We start from the raw sequence: 18,195 nt of genomic DNA, 5'->3' as shown, positions 1-18,195 counted from the left end.
AGAAACAAGTAACCACATGGGAGAGATTAGCCACATTACTTATTGCACCGTCAGAAGCAGCTGAGTTACTACAGTTTTGAAGGTACAATGAGACACCATGAGGATCTGTCCAAGTCTTCTGTACAACCCAGGTAATCCATCTATAAAAATGAAGATTGTAAATAACTGCCTGTATCATGGCAGTCAGTCAAATTTCACCAACTTTGTAGCGGACATCAGCTGCAGAACACAGAAACTGTTGATGTGCTGGGATTACATACTATAGTATTACATACTATATAGACACAGAACAACAAGGGTCCCAAACTCAAAGATCTTCCAATCTAGGCATAGGATGACAGATTAATTATACACAGACAGGTAGATACAATAGCACCTGGAAACTAGGTATCCCATTTGTCTCAGCACAGCAGCAGCTACAGTACAGGGGAGATTTTACACAGATTTTGAATCAGGGCAGCTACACACAAAACCACAGGACACTGGTACTGTCAGCTCATTGCTACGGTGGGAATGGCACAGCTATTCTGGCAGTGCTTCTAGCTGGTATCAATAACCACATGCCAGAAATAAAATTCCGATAAATTATGTCAAACACACTAAAAAACCCATGTGCCTTTCAACATTTAAGAGAAGTTTGCTTATGTCATCCCCTATTGCAATGACCTAGCTCTTGAGCTACAGACAAGCTCTGCAGCCCCCTAAAGCTGGGACTACCTAGCAAACTAATAATTTCTTAATTTATATCAGAGACCATTTGAGTCCTTTTTCATTACTAATTGTAGTGTTGATCATTGCCTACTTAAGGCATGAGCCATATTTAGGACTGGATTGTCACAGCTCTTCTCTCTCCCATGCAACCTGCAATGAGAAACTAGAATGGGATGATGACACTCAAATCATTCGTGTCTCGTTTACCACCACTCTGGGGTTTCCTGCTGAAAAAGGAACTTTTCTGATCGCTTCTTAAAGCAGCTTTAAGGACAATCCATGTCCTCAAGTGGCTCAAAGCAGCTGAATAGATGAGAAAAATCAGACGCTTGATATGTCCAGAGTTCTAGGGCTGATTTCCATGGCCAAGTTCATGGTCGATTTATAACAAAAGCAGAGGATTATAATGATGCTTTTCCATGCCAAAGGGAATAACTCAGGGAAACAGTCCACCCTCCCTTTTAAAGCAAGGTACTAAATCAGCAGAGATTGTAAACAGCACTTCGAAGGGAGCTGGATGGCATAGTGAAACGTGCCAAATGAAAAAGGGATGCTGCCCAGCGTGCAGCCAGCACTGACGACATCCCTGCTGCAAGTGAAGTAAGTGACTGGAATAACTGCACATAACAGTAACCAGAGATGTCCAAACATTAAACCCTGGTCTTAACTCAAGCACGTTCTTACATACAGTTACTGTTCTTTTAACATATCCTGACATTAATGACAAAATGGACCCCGTGCAAATCATCGTTTAAATATTGTTAGCAGCTTTTCAGAGAGAATTCTTGTGACAGCAGAAGTCAGCTGTTGCATCTGGCCACTCAAGGGTGAAGAAAAAGAAATATTTTCTCAGACTTCGGAGGGCCATTTTGGTATAGAAGAGGAAGATAAAAGTAGCAGTCTTTTACAATATGAGCTAGCAAGTCAAAGCAAATAGGGATTCCATTCACTGATAATCCAACAGAAAAGAGACAGTTATAAAACACATTCAGCACTGTTTGTTCTAGGCAATGTGGTTACATCTCACGCCAACAGATTATATGCTGGTAATTAAAACACAGAACACTTAATAAAAATCTTAAAGAAAAAAGAAGGAAAATATTCTTTCCAAGAGAGGCCAGCAGTGACTGCAGCACCATGGACACTGCACTCAGCGTTTACCAGCACACTCCATTTTTTATTATTTCAATTATATTTCAAAGTGTCCAAAAGCATTCATTTTGATCATTCAGAAAGATCCATCTGCTATAATTCCCTCTTAATCTGGAAATTATGAAAAAGCTCTAAATTTGTTTGCTTAATTATTCAATCTATCATGCCGTTTAACAAAAAATGGGGTTATTTTTAGAAACACCTCCATCATTGAAGCCTGCAATTTATTCCTAATACAATGCCTAAAAGGCTCTCTACCACAGCTGAGACACTGATGGAGATAGCACAGAAGATAAAGCTCATGTCAGGAGACAGAATGTTTTCAGAATGGAAATACACTTAACAACAGAAAGTGCTTATTGTTTTTCATCTAATACGTTATTTTAGTGTAAGCCTACTGTATTAAATCTAAGATCACAGCAGAATGCCATTGAAAAAAAGCCTCAATTGAAAAATGATTTCATATGTATACTGACAAAACCAATACTTAGCTAATGAAATGTATTCTCATCACCCCAATAAAGAGATACATGAGACGTGTGGGGAAGAGTGATTAAAACATCAAGAATTATTGTTATTTTGACCATATACACAGAAAGAGGATCACAAATGTGCAACGCTAGCAAATGCTTTCAGTGAGAAACACATTCCCTGATGTCAGGTGGATCCACAGTAATTCTTAAAAAAAAAAAAAAGAGAGAAGGATGTATATGAAGTAATACCCTACTCACAATTTAAAGATCAGGAATTTCGCCAGCAATTTGCATAGTTAGAGATCATACAGTACGATACTCAAGGGAACAAAACTAGGTTTGGGTTGTTCAGAGGGTCTCATCAATTTCTTTATACTTTGTGAAAAATCAAGCTACATTTATATATAAAAAGTGTTTACATACAGTATTCAGAGACAAACTTTGATTTATGTTTCAAATTCTGCAGTAAATTTACAATACGTTTAGAGACAGTATTTCCCTGTAAGATTACTCTTAAGAAGCAGAAAGAAATATCAAACATTTATACATCAGAACTGATTAAACAAACCACTATCTATTGATCCATGGGAGACTACAGAAATAACAGACATCAACTTATTTTTCATTCAGTAGCATTTCTGAAAGATGCATGGAGAATACAGAGATCTTTTTAAACTTCTTTACAGAGGTGAGAAATATTTATCTAAAGATATATTTGATTCAGAGTTCTTCATTATTTTCTTCTCGTCCTTTTTCAGCTCAATTCCACTGGCTTTGCCCACTCCGTCCCATTTGTACCCTCTAGAAGCTTGGTTAATTTATTTTTGCTACTTCAGCTAATGCCAAATTTGAAGTTAAAAAATGTGCTGAAATCAAACAATTATACAAACATATGGAAAGAACCTCTTGGTGGCTGAGGCTCAACTACAAGTAGCATCGATTTTCCGCTGCTTTAAAATGCAAACAGAACAAAAGACCCAGTGAAGTGACACAGAGAACAGGAGACAATTCGGGAACGTGCTGACCAGAGAGAAAGCAAACAGTGAGAAGTCCAAAGGAGAGGTGTGCTATTGCTGCACGCCAGTCTCCTATTTCACTGTTACAACAGAGCAGACCACAAAGATCATTAAACAAACCATTGAAGAGCCAAGTATTATCTCAAACACCACACTGTGTACTGCATTCTTCAAACTGTTACGGTTCATTTTATAGGGGAGATCCATAACAGCTAATTACACAGGTTGCGCTGCTTGAATTTGCATCTTCCGCTTTTAAGACTTCTCATGTAGAAGGAAAAGTGGAGTCATCCTGCCATGCGCTGCTGTCTTATTCTATATTTTTGAATGCACCTGCTGCAAACCTGGCTTCCTATGACATTTTAATCACTTTCCTGTTTGAACATCAGGCCTCAAAGTGCTTCGATTATTAATTTTATTTCTTCAAAGTGGCAGTGACAAATTATTAACAGGTACAGTAATCTTTCCACATGAAAGATTTCCCATTTCTAATTCCACGGAAACGGGGCTATGCTTAGTAGGATATTTATTTCAAAACAGTTTTAAAATACAGCCAGGAGTATGTCCTGCAAAAAACCCATTAGATACAAAACCAGTCCTATTAAATTCAGTAGCAATATACACCTACATTTATAAAAAGAGAATATTTTTTGCATAAACAAGCAGGGCACTGAAATTCAATTTAAAGTGGATTTCAGGCCTAGAAGCCTAAAGCCCTTTGTCATATGGACTGAAAGATGACATTTTCTTTCCATGACCTAATGCAAGTGAGGAAACAAACTTAGCCTCATTCTTTTTTTAGGCCACACCGATGCCAAGTGTTTGCCTGTAAGTAACACAGTAGGTACCCCACACTATTGCCAGATTTACATTACCTGTCAAAAGGAAATATTTGTCATGCTGTCACCTAAAAGTCACTTTCCAGTTGCATGTCTCCAATTAACTGTGTAATTACTCACATATTTATGACTTTCAAAAATTAATGTTTATTCTGGAGTCACCTTTCTGTCACTTACGGATAAGCTAATTCATATGTTGAAATAAATATATAATTTAGCAGGAAATAGTTCTATGAACCCCAAATCCAAGCATCCTTAAGAGGTTTATATTATGCTTCTGTTCCTCTCAAAGAGTATGAATTGCTTTTAAGACCTGAAACTAGAGGTATTTGCACTTAATTTGATGTTTCCATACTAACTTATTTTCATAGCTGGTGCTGTATTTTTGTTAATTACTTGGGTTTAGACTTGTCTTGTATATGGTTGCTTATTTCTTTATCAACAAATATAGAGTAATCATACTGTATATATGATGGCTTTAAGGAAATAAAATACTTCATAACTGAGGACATCAGAACAAAATAATTCATCCTAGATTCTCTGAGGCACACCATAACTTTCAAGCCTATATTAAAAACACACATAGACTCAGATCTGAAATGACTAACCCCTTTTATTACACACAAAATTAGAATGTGGCCTCACACACAAACATCTATTACACAATCTTAAATACGATCCTTAAATCTATGTCCACATGTCTAAAAAGCAGGTTCTACTAACATGTGTAACCAGCTCATTAATATTTGCTCCCTAGGGTTTCGAAGTGAAGAATGAAAAAATAAGTATTTGTGTAAATAATTCATGGAAAATGACTGGTCTTCAGCATCCAGCAACACAGGCACCCAGTAAAACGCAGCACAGCAGTTTGCTTTTCAGCCACCTCACATGCAAGCAGAACATACAACTACACAGTAAAATAAACACTGGAATACTTTTCATCTCAAAATAGTTGGGAATATCTGTTACCTGAATGCCAGTACTCCAAATGACATCACAAAACACAGTTTCCACTAACTCTTTGCCAAACCTTTAATATCTACAGGCTGATCCGGCATTATTTCAGGCCTTTTAATAAACTGCATACAAAGTAAATACACTTCGAAGAGAACAGTTCTCAGGCTCTACAACATTTAGGCACCCACGCTTCAAAGAGATACATTTCAATTAACATTTTATCCAGTTTTGAATCTAAAACCTGTTTAAAAGAAACAATAACTTCCATCTTCTTCCACCCTAACAGAAACTCAATTCAAGCCATATATAGGGACATGTTTGGTACCATCCCATCACTCACAACCTAGAGCCATCTAGGGAGATTTCAACAAAGGTCAAAAGGTTACAACCAAAAATTAACAAAGTAAAAGACAAATATATAAAAGACTAGGGTCTTAATTTGAAATAGTTCTTCAGCTGATACCATTGCCTATATCCTAAGTTTTCCTACAAGTAGTTCAAGGCAAAAAAATCTACCTCAAATGTTACACAAGTTGGACCTAAAAGTGACGGAGCACTTAACTATTTGAAATGCATCGATGAAGGTGACAATGAGAAATAACTAAATCATCCCCAAATCCAGAAATGGTAATGAAAACTCCTAGTACCAAACTTAGTTCTCTTAAAGAAAGCCTGCAATGTTGTGGTAAATTGAAGTTTAAAAAAAGCTACACAAGGGAAACTTCTAGATCTGCTTTGCTGTTCCGTTGTTTTTGTCTAAGGTTTAAGGAAATTTATGACTTCCTCCTTCTGCTCGTACCACTAAGAAATCTTCCAGTATACAAGTCTCCTAAATCCTCTGCCTACACATACACGTACATTCAGGCAATTCAGCTGAAAACGCAAGTCCTTTCGTTTGGGGGCAGGGCAGACTCCCCCCAAACCTACTTTTTTTTAAAAAAACACCCTTCTACAGTGGTTATAAAAAGTATGTTTGTGCTTCTCTGCTATTTATACTGTACAGGAAGAAGGCCTGAATATTGGCAGCAGGCATTTCTGTGTGTCTTGTACCTCAGATAAAAGTATGCCAAGAATTTTCATTAGTGGTTTCACTGCAGAAATCCTCAGATTTCTAGGAACAGGAGGGCAAAAAACTGTCTCATTCCTCTGCTAGAGGACATACTGTCACACAGCTACTATGGTAAATAATAAGCATTTGTCAGAAGTTTGAAATAAACAATGGCAGAAGATTTTTTTAAAGGCATTTGAATAAAAATCTTCTGCAATTCTCTATTCTTTGGAATAATCTGAAAACCTGGAAATAACATTATAGCATAAAAGATGTGGAAAATCTTTTAAAAATAAAAAAATGTCTATTTCACATGATTTTCGTATACCACAAAGCAGCAATAAAGATCAAAACAGATCTTTTCTTCCAATGCAGATCATCATTTGACTATTAGAGAAGGTGCTGCTGAAAGGGAAAGGCTGGTATTTCATGTAAGTAGTATTTCAGAATTTGCACTTTACAGCTATTCCACGGGAAAATAGTGGGGGGAGTAATATAACTCTCAACAGGCAAGTACTCCCACACATTGTCTCCATGTGAAAATCTTGAGGCTATCAACCACCAGCTGCCCACAGACATTAGCTGAAAACTCAAAACTAAAGCCTTGTGTCACAGCCAAGTGAACTTTTCTTTAGGTCAACATGAAGATTTACTAGCACTCAGAACAGTATACACGAGCTTCAAGGTAAAAAGAGTTTGACGCAAATATCTGAGATAGCCCTATCAGCTCCATATTTCAGCTCCTCCCACCTGAATTGGCTTCTCTTGTCTAAGTCAACTAATGAACAATTGAATAGCCTTGACTTACTGTGAGATGTGAGTTATTGGGGTCAACAGTGTCTCACCCTCCAGGTCAAGCTCATCGGCAAAGCTGCTGGTCCTGATGAAGGGTCCTGTGTTCACGTCTAAAAACATCGGGCTTTTTTTCACTGTGAGGAAACATGCAGATAACAGTTAAAGCAACAGCACTCGGCTTTTTCAAGAAAGGTCTACCACTCATTTAGATCTCTGAAACACTGTACATATTAACAGAATATTGAAAACAGAAGTTACTACCAAAAAATGGCATGTACCGCAGAGTTCATCCAAAGCAAAACTTTAACTCTTCTTCTACTCAAAGAATTTCAACTTCTCCTGAAGACCTAAAGCTAAGAGGTTTGGGGTTTTTTGTTTGTTTTTGTTTTTTGTTCATACTCCTCAAACGCTAGAACATAGAGTTGTCTATATCACAGGTAGCTACGTGCATTATACAACTATACTCAGCCATACCATGGGCCACTGCTCTACAGCAACAGCACGCAAGTAATGGCAACATCAGTTCCCTTTTACATCATGTCTACTTCAAGTTTTAGTTTATAATACCAATTTCTGGAGTGTAATTACTGTGACTAAGATCAAGAAATCAGGCCTACATCAACAAAGGCATTTTGATAGTGATCAGTCAGCTCCTGTCACTGTCTGAGCTGGTTTTACTGGTTCCCATATGATGGGATATGTCTCATCTTTGAGCCCAGACACCAGAGAGGTGGCAAGATGTTCGGTTCATCACAGACGAGGTCCTTAGTAGGAAGGCCATTACACAAAAATTCAGATATTGGAAGTTTTTAGTGTCAAAGTTATTTGTTAACCAAGCCTTTCATGCATCCAAGAAATTAGGCAAAGTATTATAGATTTCATTTTTAAACTCAGGCTACTAATGTTAGAGTCTGTCAGAATTTAAGAACCCTAAGTTCTTTTTCCAGCATAGTCCTAACATTTGCATATAAATAAAACTACTATTGTATTTATACATGACTGTAAATGAATTTTATAGAGAATTAAAACCAAAAAAAGTAAAACTCTGTAGAAACCATAGATAGATTGTGACACCTCCATAGAAACCTTTATCTCTGCAACTGGCTGAATCTTTCAATGAAATAATTATAATGTTGTAACTTCTGACGTTTCTACTGCATTAAACAAAATACTTTCTAATATAACAGTAAAAGTCCTGCCAAAATGCAACATGAAAGCTAAAGGAATACAGCAGAAATGGCTACCTTAAATGTAGCTGAATTTAATGAGAACAGAAGGGGGGATACAAATTCTTTTAAAAAATGCAATCATTTGACTCAAGTAAGTAGATGACCTCATATGGCAGAAATGTATTTGAACTTTTACAAGTAAATAGAAGAGAAAATCCTATTATATCATCAGGCACATGGCCATTCAAAATTACAATGGGAAAGTTTGCTCTCCAGCAATTCTAACAGGAGAGGAAGACCTCTAAAATCACACTAAAAGAGACAACTGCGAAAAGAACAAATTACATTTTAAAGACAAATTAAAAGCATGAGCCACTTGCAGCACTTAAAAGTGAAAATTCTATAGTAAGTTTTAGCAAATGTTAGCTTCCTATGTTTGGGTTTGGTATCCTGTTATTTAATTACTTTGCTGTAGCCATCATCCACATAGTGACTGTGAAACAAGAAAAATAATTCCAGATTCAGATTTGCAGCAAAATGTCTTTAAAACAGACTCCATTTGGCTTTCACTAAATTAATTTTCACTGTTTTCGTTTCTACAAGATACAAATAAAACTGTCGCAGTTTCTAGGAGGACTCAGGGCCTTTTTAGTGCTCCTGATGACAACTGCTGAACCCAAACCCACGTGAACTGTTTGCTGAACACTCACTAAACTGTGTTTATGAGACAATACAATGCAGCACACATGCAGATTTGCAGAAGCAGCCGTTCTTGCATCACTCACAGTTATTGCTTTTCGGTTTCATGGGAGGGGAGAGAAGGAGTGACACAATGCAAATGGAACAAGGAGTCAAGGCTGTACCTCAGCCTATGTGAAAGTGCCATTATCTGGGAATACAGGGACGAAAAGCTGCTTAATATGAGGCAAACATGGCATCTCCCCCAGCCTTCTTATTCTCAGGTTTTCTAAGGAGATCATAACCAAGGTCTGTTCTGGTGACTGGTGCGGCCCTCTGCTCTATAAGCTCTCATTTTTAAACATACGTGGCTGCCTCCAACATATGGAAGAAACCACTTTAATACATCACCATGCAATCTTCTTGCATAGAGAGAGAGGAGAGACCAAGGAAAGAACATGGTAAAAACGAGAGCTTCCCTGCAACAACGTGCCTTGAAACAAGGCTCAAGAAGAGCACCAGGAAGCTTGTGCTGCTGCAACAGAGTGTTTTATTTACAAAAATAAATTCATAGCCATCTGACTTTGGAGGAGTCTTTCTTGCAAAGCAGTGTTAAAAAAATAATAGTACGATAGAAAAAGACACTAAATTTCTAAATAAGTAGGCTAAGGGACAAAAAAAAAAAAAAAAGGATGCTTTAGAAACTCATTTTCAGTGGATAATAATGGGTGAAAAGAAACAGGAAACTGATGTAACGAGAGATTTTTACTATAATGCAAGGGTCTCCAAGCTTTATTTTCTCTATTTTTGATGGGTAGCAGCAGCAGTAACAGGCATGGCTATCCAACTGATAAAGCTGAGCCAAGTATTACTTTGAAAAGGCAGAAAAAAACACTCCCCACAATATGGGAACCTCTTTAAAACAGAAATTCTGAACTTTCTGGAAACCTTCAAGGCCAGGCTGGACGGGGCTCTGGGCAACCTGATCTAGTTGAGGATGTCCCTGCTCATTGCAGGGGCCTGGTCTAGATGATCTTTAAATGTCCCTTCCAACCCAAACCATTCCATGATTCTATGAACTTTCAATTCAGGATTATAATCATAATAACAAGAAATTACTGATGGGTTTTCTATATTACCAACACAACAATTCCGTACACAATATGACATGTATGCAGATGCTTTTCTGGTAGTAGGGACAGAAAATATTTTACACTTCCTCTTTTGCAAGCACAGACAAAACATTTGAAACCGTTCAAAGCATTTAATTCAGTTTCAATTAATGAGTTTAATTAAATGAGTTTTAATTAATGCATTTAGAAAATACCTCTGTTCTGCAGATATTTTTTTAATATTTGCAATTTAGAACCTGAGAAACTTTACAAACTCAAAATTCTACTGACATGCCTGTGTTTTCTTTGAAAACAAGCATTACAATTTTCTGTGCCACAGCAGGCAACTCCAGACAGAGCAATGCAAAGATTTAGTAATTAACAAAGGTGATGGAGCAATGAAGTGAGTATTACCTGGAGAGGAAGGAACGCTGGAAGACTGCTGGTCTGTGGAAAAGGATGGCCAGGAGCGCTGACAATCTGAGTCAGAGTAAAGATGTACATGAAACAGAGATAGAAGAGGGAGAGGGGAAACAAAAAAAAAGTAACAAAAGCTCCAGACAAGCAGCTGAGGAGATGCAGACATACCTAAAATGCTGTATGTTGTACCTGACATCTTTAAAAACAAAATAAATTACTGTGGAAAAGAGTTGGTGCGAAACTCTTTCAGTGTGTATTCCATGTCAGCAAAATATGAGACCACCACTAGGGAAGGCATCATCTCCCTTCAAACCCATTCTTCATGATGGTGTCATCTGCTGCAAAATATTCCTCCCTACATGCCAATCCCATTTTGGGGAAAGTAATCTATCTGCTCACCCCTTCCTTTTTGACTTTGAAAAACAAACACTTGAGGAAATCCTGAAGTGTACGATCTCATAGTGATCAGACCCCTCTTGCCCTGGTTTGTACCATTCCTGGTGTAGCCAGATCCTGGACAGAGTTCAGTGTTGTCTGGTGGGCAGGCCAGGACTGCCACTTGTGTTTGAAGCTGCCTCACATATCCCATAAAAACATCTGAAACTGCCCACTTCAAAGCTGTAAGTCAAGTGCCTGCTTCAAGCTGAATTTCTCAGGGAAGAGTTTCAGGCAAGCAAGAAGAGACTCAGCAACATATCATGTTTGTGCTATGTTCAGTTCTTTTGAATAGTGTTATCCTTCTAATAATTATTTCATTAAGAAATGCCTGTGGATTCACACACTGGGACAGAGCAATATCTTTCAGGCATGTCGCTTTTTACTCAAAGAGAACAATTCTCAAAACAGAAATGTTTTTCAACTAAGAATTCTGGAAAAACCCTGATTTTGCAAGTGTTCTGTCAGTGCTAGGCATGCTCCAGCCATGGCTCTTGGGTCTTTGCTGAAGTGACGATGTCAGAAGAAAGGAGAAGTGGAGAAGTGGGGAAAGGTGGTAGAAATCCTTGGTTGCAGAAGCATACTGGCAGAGAAGCCAGATGGGAGATCCAGGAATATGAAGACTTGAATATAAATGGGCAGCTCAAAGGGAGAACAAGAATTTCAAAAATACGAGAAAGCAGCATATGGATATGTGACAAGAGGCTTCCTGAAAACCGAATTAAAGCTGAATGGGCATATTTTACTCTTGTACTTCCTAATTTCTTGTTTCTGAGCTTTTGACTTGGCAGCTTCAGTTTTCTGTGTAGGTAACCTCATCCACAGTAACTACAAATACACTCTCTCCTCTTTATTTCCCTGGGTGTTTGGTAACCTCCTGGGTCCACTGATCTCATGCTGCTTGGCTAGGAAACAGAAACTGAATCTACAGTGGCTGGCAAAGCTCCTCTGTCATTTCCCCAAGATGAAGGAATTTCTTGGTCATGCAAAACAGAGGACTTCATGACTATTGCTGCTCCTCTGAGCTTGTCCCACTATGCTCACCCTCAACTGAAATGCACCGCTTGGAATACAGGAGAAAAATGGAAACAGGAAAATGGGCAAATCAAGGATTGGTCAGGGGGAGTCAAGGAGATTTTGTTTGTTTTCTGCTATTTTACCACCTGAATTGCACCTATGTTACACATGGGTTCAGAGGAGAAACTGAGTATTGTATTTTCAGACAATTTAATCCAAGCCTGAGCATCCTTGCATCCAATTACTGAAGAGAAGCCTTTTTTGGCTTTAGTGGATGCAGGACAGACAACTCACAGGTGGCTCACAGCACTCTCACTAAATCACAGAGGTTTTTTGCCCAGACGTAGCTCTAATCTAGAGTCTTTGGGGAACACTCAATTGTTAAGAAAGTGCCTAAGCAAGCACCTTAGAAACATCACAGGCCTACATGGCTGCTTAAGTGATCACAGAATCCAGACAAACAGTAAAATAAATTATTTAATTTATGGGTTCCCATCTGTTCACAAATATCTACAGAGCATTTTTACAGGAACAGATGCATGTACTTCAGAATGCACAATATTGGAGGTCAAATCTGGAAACCTTTCTTCCAACCCAATCTAATAATTCAGAAATCAAATCTCAGCTATATGCTCATATAACTTAATTACTGGATGAATTATACTTCATTTATATGTAGATTATCTTTTCCTACTGGTTATACATATACAAGCAATTTTTCCCAATTAAAATCCCAGAGTTCACCTACTCACATGCTCACTTTTTGCTTTGCGATGAAACTGGGGGTGCGACTGTGATTACAATTGTGAGAAGGTACATTTTTGTCTGTCTAGATCTCCTTGGCTGCAAAAGATTTCCTAGAAACTATACGGTACTGGACACACATAAAAAGCACAGCAAACATTACATTGTCATAAACTGGCATGCCATAGATAAAATTATTTTCCTCAACTTACCAAGTAATTTTAACATTCCTGTTTGTCCTGTATACTTGTAACAGTTTAGAGAGAGCAGAACACAGATAAAAAAGAAAAAAGATAAGTGTCAGAAGAAATTAGAGAAAATGCTTTATTGAAAGCTTATAGAGCTGATTTTTGAAGAGGCAGTAATAGGCTACCTGCAAATCATGTTGTCCTTTAATCAGCTTGTAAACTTAGTGATAAAAGGTGGGACTGTACAAATCTAAGCAGCATTTGTACAGCTCATTCATTGGATTGTTTTGAAGAAAAGTATCTGTACTCTAAGCCTGATATACAGACTAAAATTAGTACTTGTCCACCTTTTAACAGCTGTCGTTTCCACCACCAGATGCAATTTGCAACCATTCCTTAACAGAGGCCAAGAAAGAGTGGAACAGCATGGATATTACAGATGAGACAAGACAGAAACGTACCAAAAGGTAAGACTTTCTGCTTGAATTAAAATATGCCTGGTGTCAGCCCACTTTGCTATCTTATTTTAAAGGTCATTATATTTAATCAGGTCAGCCATATTAAGGAGAAAAAAACATAAGTAGTCAAGGTATCTATAATCCATAAACCACACCTCATTCTTGTTGCCAAAATTTGAGTAATACACATTTAAAACTTCTAATAAAAGTAAATTTGTAGAAAAGCCACATTGTAAATTCAGAGTTATTCTGGAAGTTCATTACAGTTAAAGCAACTATAACCAAGCTATTAATTATAAGGTGGCTATCAAAGTTTTTTCTTCTTTTTCCTCCTACCATACCACTTTGTACAGTGACAGTTAATACAGATGGAACCATATTTATCTTAACTACTTCTGCTTTCAAAATTTGATTCACAGCCTACTCCACTGAGCAGATGGCAGGAAGGCATGGTGGTTTCATGTAGCAGACTATGGGCAGTGCAGCCAAGACATGTCAATCCTTTTTGGTTGAAGTACAAGCACAATAGTAATGCATCTTGGGTAAATTTCACATGGAAAAGCTGACAGCTAATCCCTGTAGTTTCACTCAATTGCAGAACTGGGGAATGTAAGCAACAGCCTCAGAGACAGCAGCTCTTCTGGCATGCTGCAATAACAAATAATCTTAGTTTGTCTGCAGTGGAGCACATTCATTAAAGGAATGGTTGAATCTCATCCGGACAAGTCAGCAACCAAAAGCAGAAAGCAAAGTATTATTGCTTCAGAAAGGCAAGAGCTTGTTATGTCCTCATCCTCTCTCCTACAGCTATTAAAGAGAACCTGTCTGTAAATCACTAACAGAAGCCATTACAGTTACCGGCATTTTATAATGGAATTTCTTACCAGAATTTTCGTAAGCTTCAAAACTGAAATCAGGTTTCCTGTCCTCCATCACGTGGTCATAAGTGATGTGTGGAACAGTTAACATCCTATCTGGAGAAGCAGGCCCATTGTCCTTGTCTAACTTAAATTTCTTCTTTTTAACCTATAAATACACATATTACATTACTCAAACCAAGCCACATTTAGTTGTCTCTTCAGTAATGTCTTCAATAGTAATGCAGTCCCCAATGAGCTATAACCAGTCAAAAGAGTGCCTGACCAATTACATTTTCACGATGCTATGCTGTGTGTTTCTCAGTAAGATTGTGCCCCATCCCACCAAAACTGGCTAATCCGTAAAACTCTGCACACTGTCATCTGCAAATCCCTTGTCTGCAGTAAAAAAATCTGCTAGCTCTGCAACTTTATAAAAACACTTTATATAAATCAAACTATTCTGGAATATCTTTAACATTTTATGGATGCAACAAATCATACCTTCAACCAAAAGCTAATGGATATATTGCTACTGAACTCAGATGAACCTGGGATAATAGGGAAGATTTTTCCACAGCATCCTCTTCTTCTAACTTGACACTGTGCAGTACTCTTACAATGGAGAGGATGAAGTACTACATAATCTAAAGATTCTGACAAAGGGGTTTTGTGGCTGTTTTTAAACAAAAAACCTCGTAACTTCTGCAATCAGTTGATATGAAGACACTACCATATGTAAGCACAAGATGTCTTCCCCACAGAAGTTTAGAAAGCTAAAAAATCAATAGCTGACAGAAGCAGCAGTTCTGTTTTGGTTTTTTAAACCAATTCAAAGTTACTGGTTTAAAAATGGTAATTTTCTTTTTTTTTTTCCTTTGCTTATAGTTTGCCAAACAACAACAGAAACTTAACTAATTGATGTGCCTGAGTTAGTTCATTACTGCTCTTCTCCAAACCCATAGGTCCATTAAAAAAAAAGTCAAGCTTGGGAACTGAAGCAAATCAAGTCGTAGTTTAAAATGTTTGTACACAGACAATCTCAAAACTGAAATGAAAATGAAACTCTGAAACCTAGTAATAATCTGTAAAACAAATGCAACAAATAGCCTGTAGAGAGTAAACAATTCAATTGAATTTAAAAGATTTCAGTTACTATAATAGGAAATGTTAGTTACTTGTACCATCACTGATTTCTTTGGTTTTGGGCTGGGTGACAGCAAATGATAATTTCTGGCAGGTCTTCGAATGTATATTTTCCACGTAGAAGAGTCTGGGTTTTCTGCTGCATAGCATCTCCAGGCAGTCTAGAACAAATGTTTTATGCAATAAATCAATTAATGCAGTTGGATTTCGAGCTATCTGTACTACAAAGTAACATCCAAGTAGCACATTATTAATTCTTTATTTAATAGTATCCTTGAATTTCCCCACTGGAAACAAACTCAGCATGGCTTAGAATCCTTATTTAGAAAACAGAAGCCACATAGTTTGAACTGGGCAAACCAGAAATGAAGTTCAGTCTTTTCAGGTGCAACTTTTGTTCACATTTGCAACAAGCAAATAATAAGAGAATTCTAGACTGGACTCAAAAGATTGTGGTTGAATTTCTTGCTCTGCCCAAGCTTCCCTCTCTGACTTGGGGCATTTTGCCTATTGCTTTCTGTGTGTCAGGTTCCTAGTCAGAAAACAAGATTTGTTCTTCCCTACCTTACAAGAGTACTATCAGGAAAAAAACAGCAATTGTGATGTGGTCAGTAAGGCTATATTCATATGAAGAAATAAGACCAAAAGCCTGACAGAACAGCACCATCGGTTAACCAGGAGCAAAAACCCAAACCAAATCCGCCTTCCTGCCAACCACCACTGACTAAAGTACTATGTTCTAAGACAGAATGGAGGAAAAGCAGGGCTAGGAAACATGATCCAGAAACAAAACACTAATGCATTCTCTCCTAAATGTGCAAATATATCAGAATTGATTAATAATTTGTCTCCAAATTAAAAAGGCAGATCCTCGCTTATGCACTACATGAAAAAAAGGACACATATGCACATACACAAAATCTGAAGCGGGAAAAGCCAGGGAATACCAGATGAAAGAAACAAAGCAAGGCAGAATGACAGAGGAAAACGGGCAGCAGGTGGAAAGTAAAGGATCAGACAATCACCATGTAATCCCCACTATGGTTAATAAGATACTGGAAAAACCAACTGGCCCCTAGAACAAAACAAGAAGGAAGACAGGAAAAAAGTATCACTCATTTCAGCTGTTGTCTTCCCTTATTTCATGAACTTCTTGGTTTAAGAATAAACTTTTTGTAAGTTATTTTTGAAGGACTTATTAAATCGGGTCTTTAGAAGTGTGAGACTACTAGTAAATCACAATTATCACTGTTAAGAATGGATAGTCAGCAACATATTGCCTATCCTCCACTTCTTAACATTTCAGATGGAGCCAAGTACAACATTCTGGACATGCAATCTCAGACTTCTCAGTAATTTGGAGTTGATTTCCCAAAGGAATCAGTGGGAACACTACAAACCCATTCTTTGCAAAACCATACCTTTTTCTGGCCATGCAATCCAAACGAAACACACTGAGTCTGAAGACTTTTGGCTAATCTCTGGCTATAACCAGAGCCCTAAATCCAAACCCTTTTCACGTTAACTCTGGGACTGTTCAGTCTCAAGCATAAACTTTACAGTTAGCTACTGTTTCCATAAAGAGCCTGACCTGGAAATCCACAATCACTCATGAAGCTGCAGAAATAAGTCATATGAGAACAAAAAAATGATATGGCTTAGGTGTACATCTAGATTTCTTTTAAATTAGATCCCTGTGCTTCTAAAGCTACATGCAGATGCTGAGTGAGGGAAGAAAAGCTGGAAAAACCTAGAATGAAACAATATTAATACTTCTCTAGGGTGAAATGCTGGCTCTGCTGAAGTAAAGGATAAAATCTCATTGACCTCACTGACACTGAACTGCAACTGTGTTTTTAACAGAGGGGATCAAAATCTTTCTGCCCGTATGTTATCCCAAAGAAAAGACTGATTTTGTAGAATCCCAGGGGCTCCCAGCCACCTATCCTGGAGCTCAAAAAATTCAGACAAGATTTTCCTATTTAATATTCTGACTTAATTCTCCTACATTTATTTTTAAGAATTTACTTGTCCCAAGCAAAATGAAGCATATTTGACATTTGTCTTCACAAGTAACAATGTATTTTTTAGAAGTGCAATGTGACATTAAGCCTCCTCTCTGTTTTTCGCTAGTGTCAGCATAATATTTCATAACATTTCCCCCATTTACATTATTCTGTAACTACATTATAGCTTTCAGTTTTGGTTTTAACCAGCTGAATTAAACAGTTTGCACTGATTTAGGGGAGAACTTTTCCACTGATCAGTTTACATTAAAGGTGGGATTCCAAAATCTTTTAGAATACTTCTATTTGTAACCCCTCTACAAATATTCATGGGAATCAGGCATGGAAATAGTGCCAACAGTTTTGAAAAAAAACCCTCTAAATGGAAAAAAATGATAGTATGCAAAATGCAGAACTCAATACCTGTATGAGAGAGGCAGCAGCTGGAATTTGACGGTTGAAATGCTTCTGTCTTTGTTTCTGTTGTACCTTTAGGGCGAAGCCTGAACCAAGAATCCCCTGTGGGAAGAAAGAAAACACAGATCTAATTTTTTTTAAGGGGGAAAAAAAAACCCCACACATAAGCTTGCCAAATTATGTTGTATTAATAAACTTCTATTCAGCATCATAAAACCCAACTATGATTCTAATTATTTAGAGGAAATTACTTAATACTGTTAAGTTTTTAGACTTACTTATTATTACTTGTTGAAATAAACTATGAATGCCCTGATCCAAAGACTATTTAAGTCAGCTGGACTCATGCTAAAGAGGGAACAGAAATGTTATTTCATACCCTCTAAAAGACTCATAAAAGCTTGTGCAGAGGAATGACAGAATAGGGAGAAATATTAACCTGATGTGTTTAACTTCATTTATGAGAAATAAAGCTTTGGCATAGCATGATTTAGGACACCAGGAAGACCTTTTAACTGTAGTATGGTATTAATAATTTCTATTTCCCTATGTTAACC

The 18,195-nt window shown here is 37.5% G+C and overlaps 1 protein-coding gene across 5 annotated transcripts in view; it reads right to left on the bottom strand.

Annotated features, from left to right (window-relative positions):
• KCNQ1 (potassium voltage-gated channel subfamily Q member 1) overlaps window positions 1–18,195 on the bottom strand; it is a 352,862-nt gene that overhangs the window by 230,173 nt on the left and 104,494 nt on the right. For 2 of the 5 annotated variants that reach the window (XM_065065175.1, XM_065065178.1), the window contains exons 8-12: window positions 17,645–17,740; window positions 15,254–15,376; window positions 14,097–14,238; window positions 10,365–10,430; window positions 7,005–7,125 (exon numbers count right to left, since the gene is read on the bottom strand). In XM_065065175.1, coding sequence (XP_064921247.1) covers window positions 7,005–7,125; window positions 10,365–10,430; window positions 14,097–14,238; window positions 15,254–15,376; window positions 17,645–17,740 — 548 coding nt within the window. Of the gene's footprint in view, window positions 1–7,004; window positions 7,126–10,364; window positions 10,431–12,778; window positions 12,806–14,096; window positions 14,239–15,253; window positions 15,377–17,644; window positions 17,741–18,195 lie in introns of all 5 variants that reach the window. The other 3 variants (XM_065065177.1, XM_065065179.1, XM_065065176.1) reach the window with 2 other exon arrangements.

The sequence above is a fragment of the Columba livia genome, chromosome 5 (genome assembly GCF_036013475.1).
Source record: "Columba livia isolate bColLiv1 breed racing homer chromosome 5, bColLiv1.pat.W.v2, whole genome shotgun sequence".
Lineage (NCBI taxonomy): Eukaryota > Metazoa > Chordata > Aves > Columbiformes > Columbidae > Columba > Columba livia.
The sequence above is the reverse complement of the archived record's forward strand: the minus strand, read 5'-3'. Positions and strand labels throughout refer to the sequence as shown.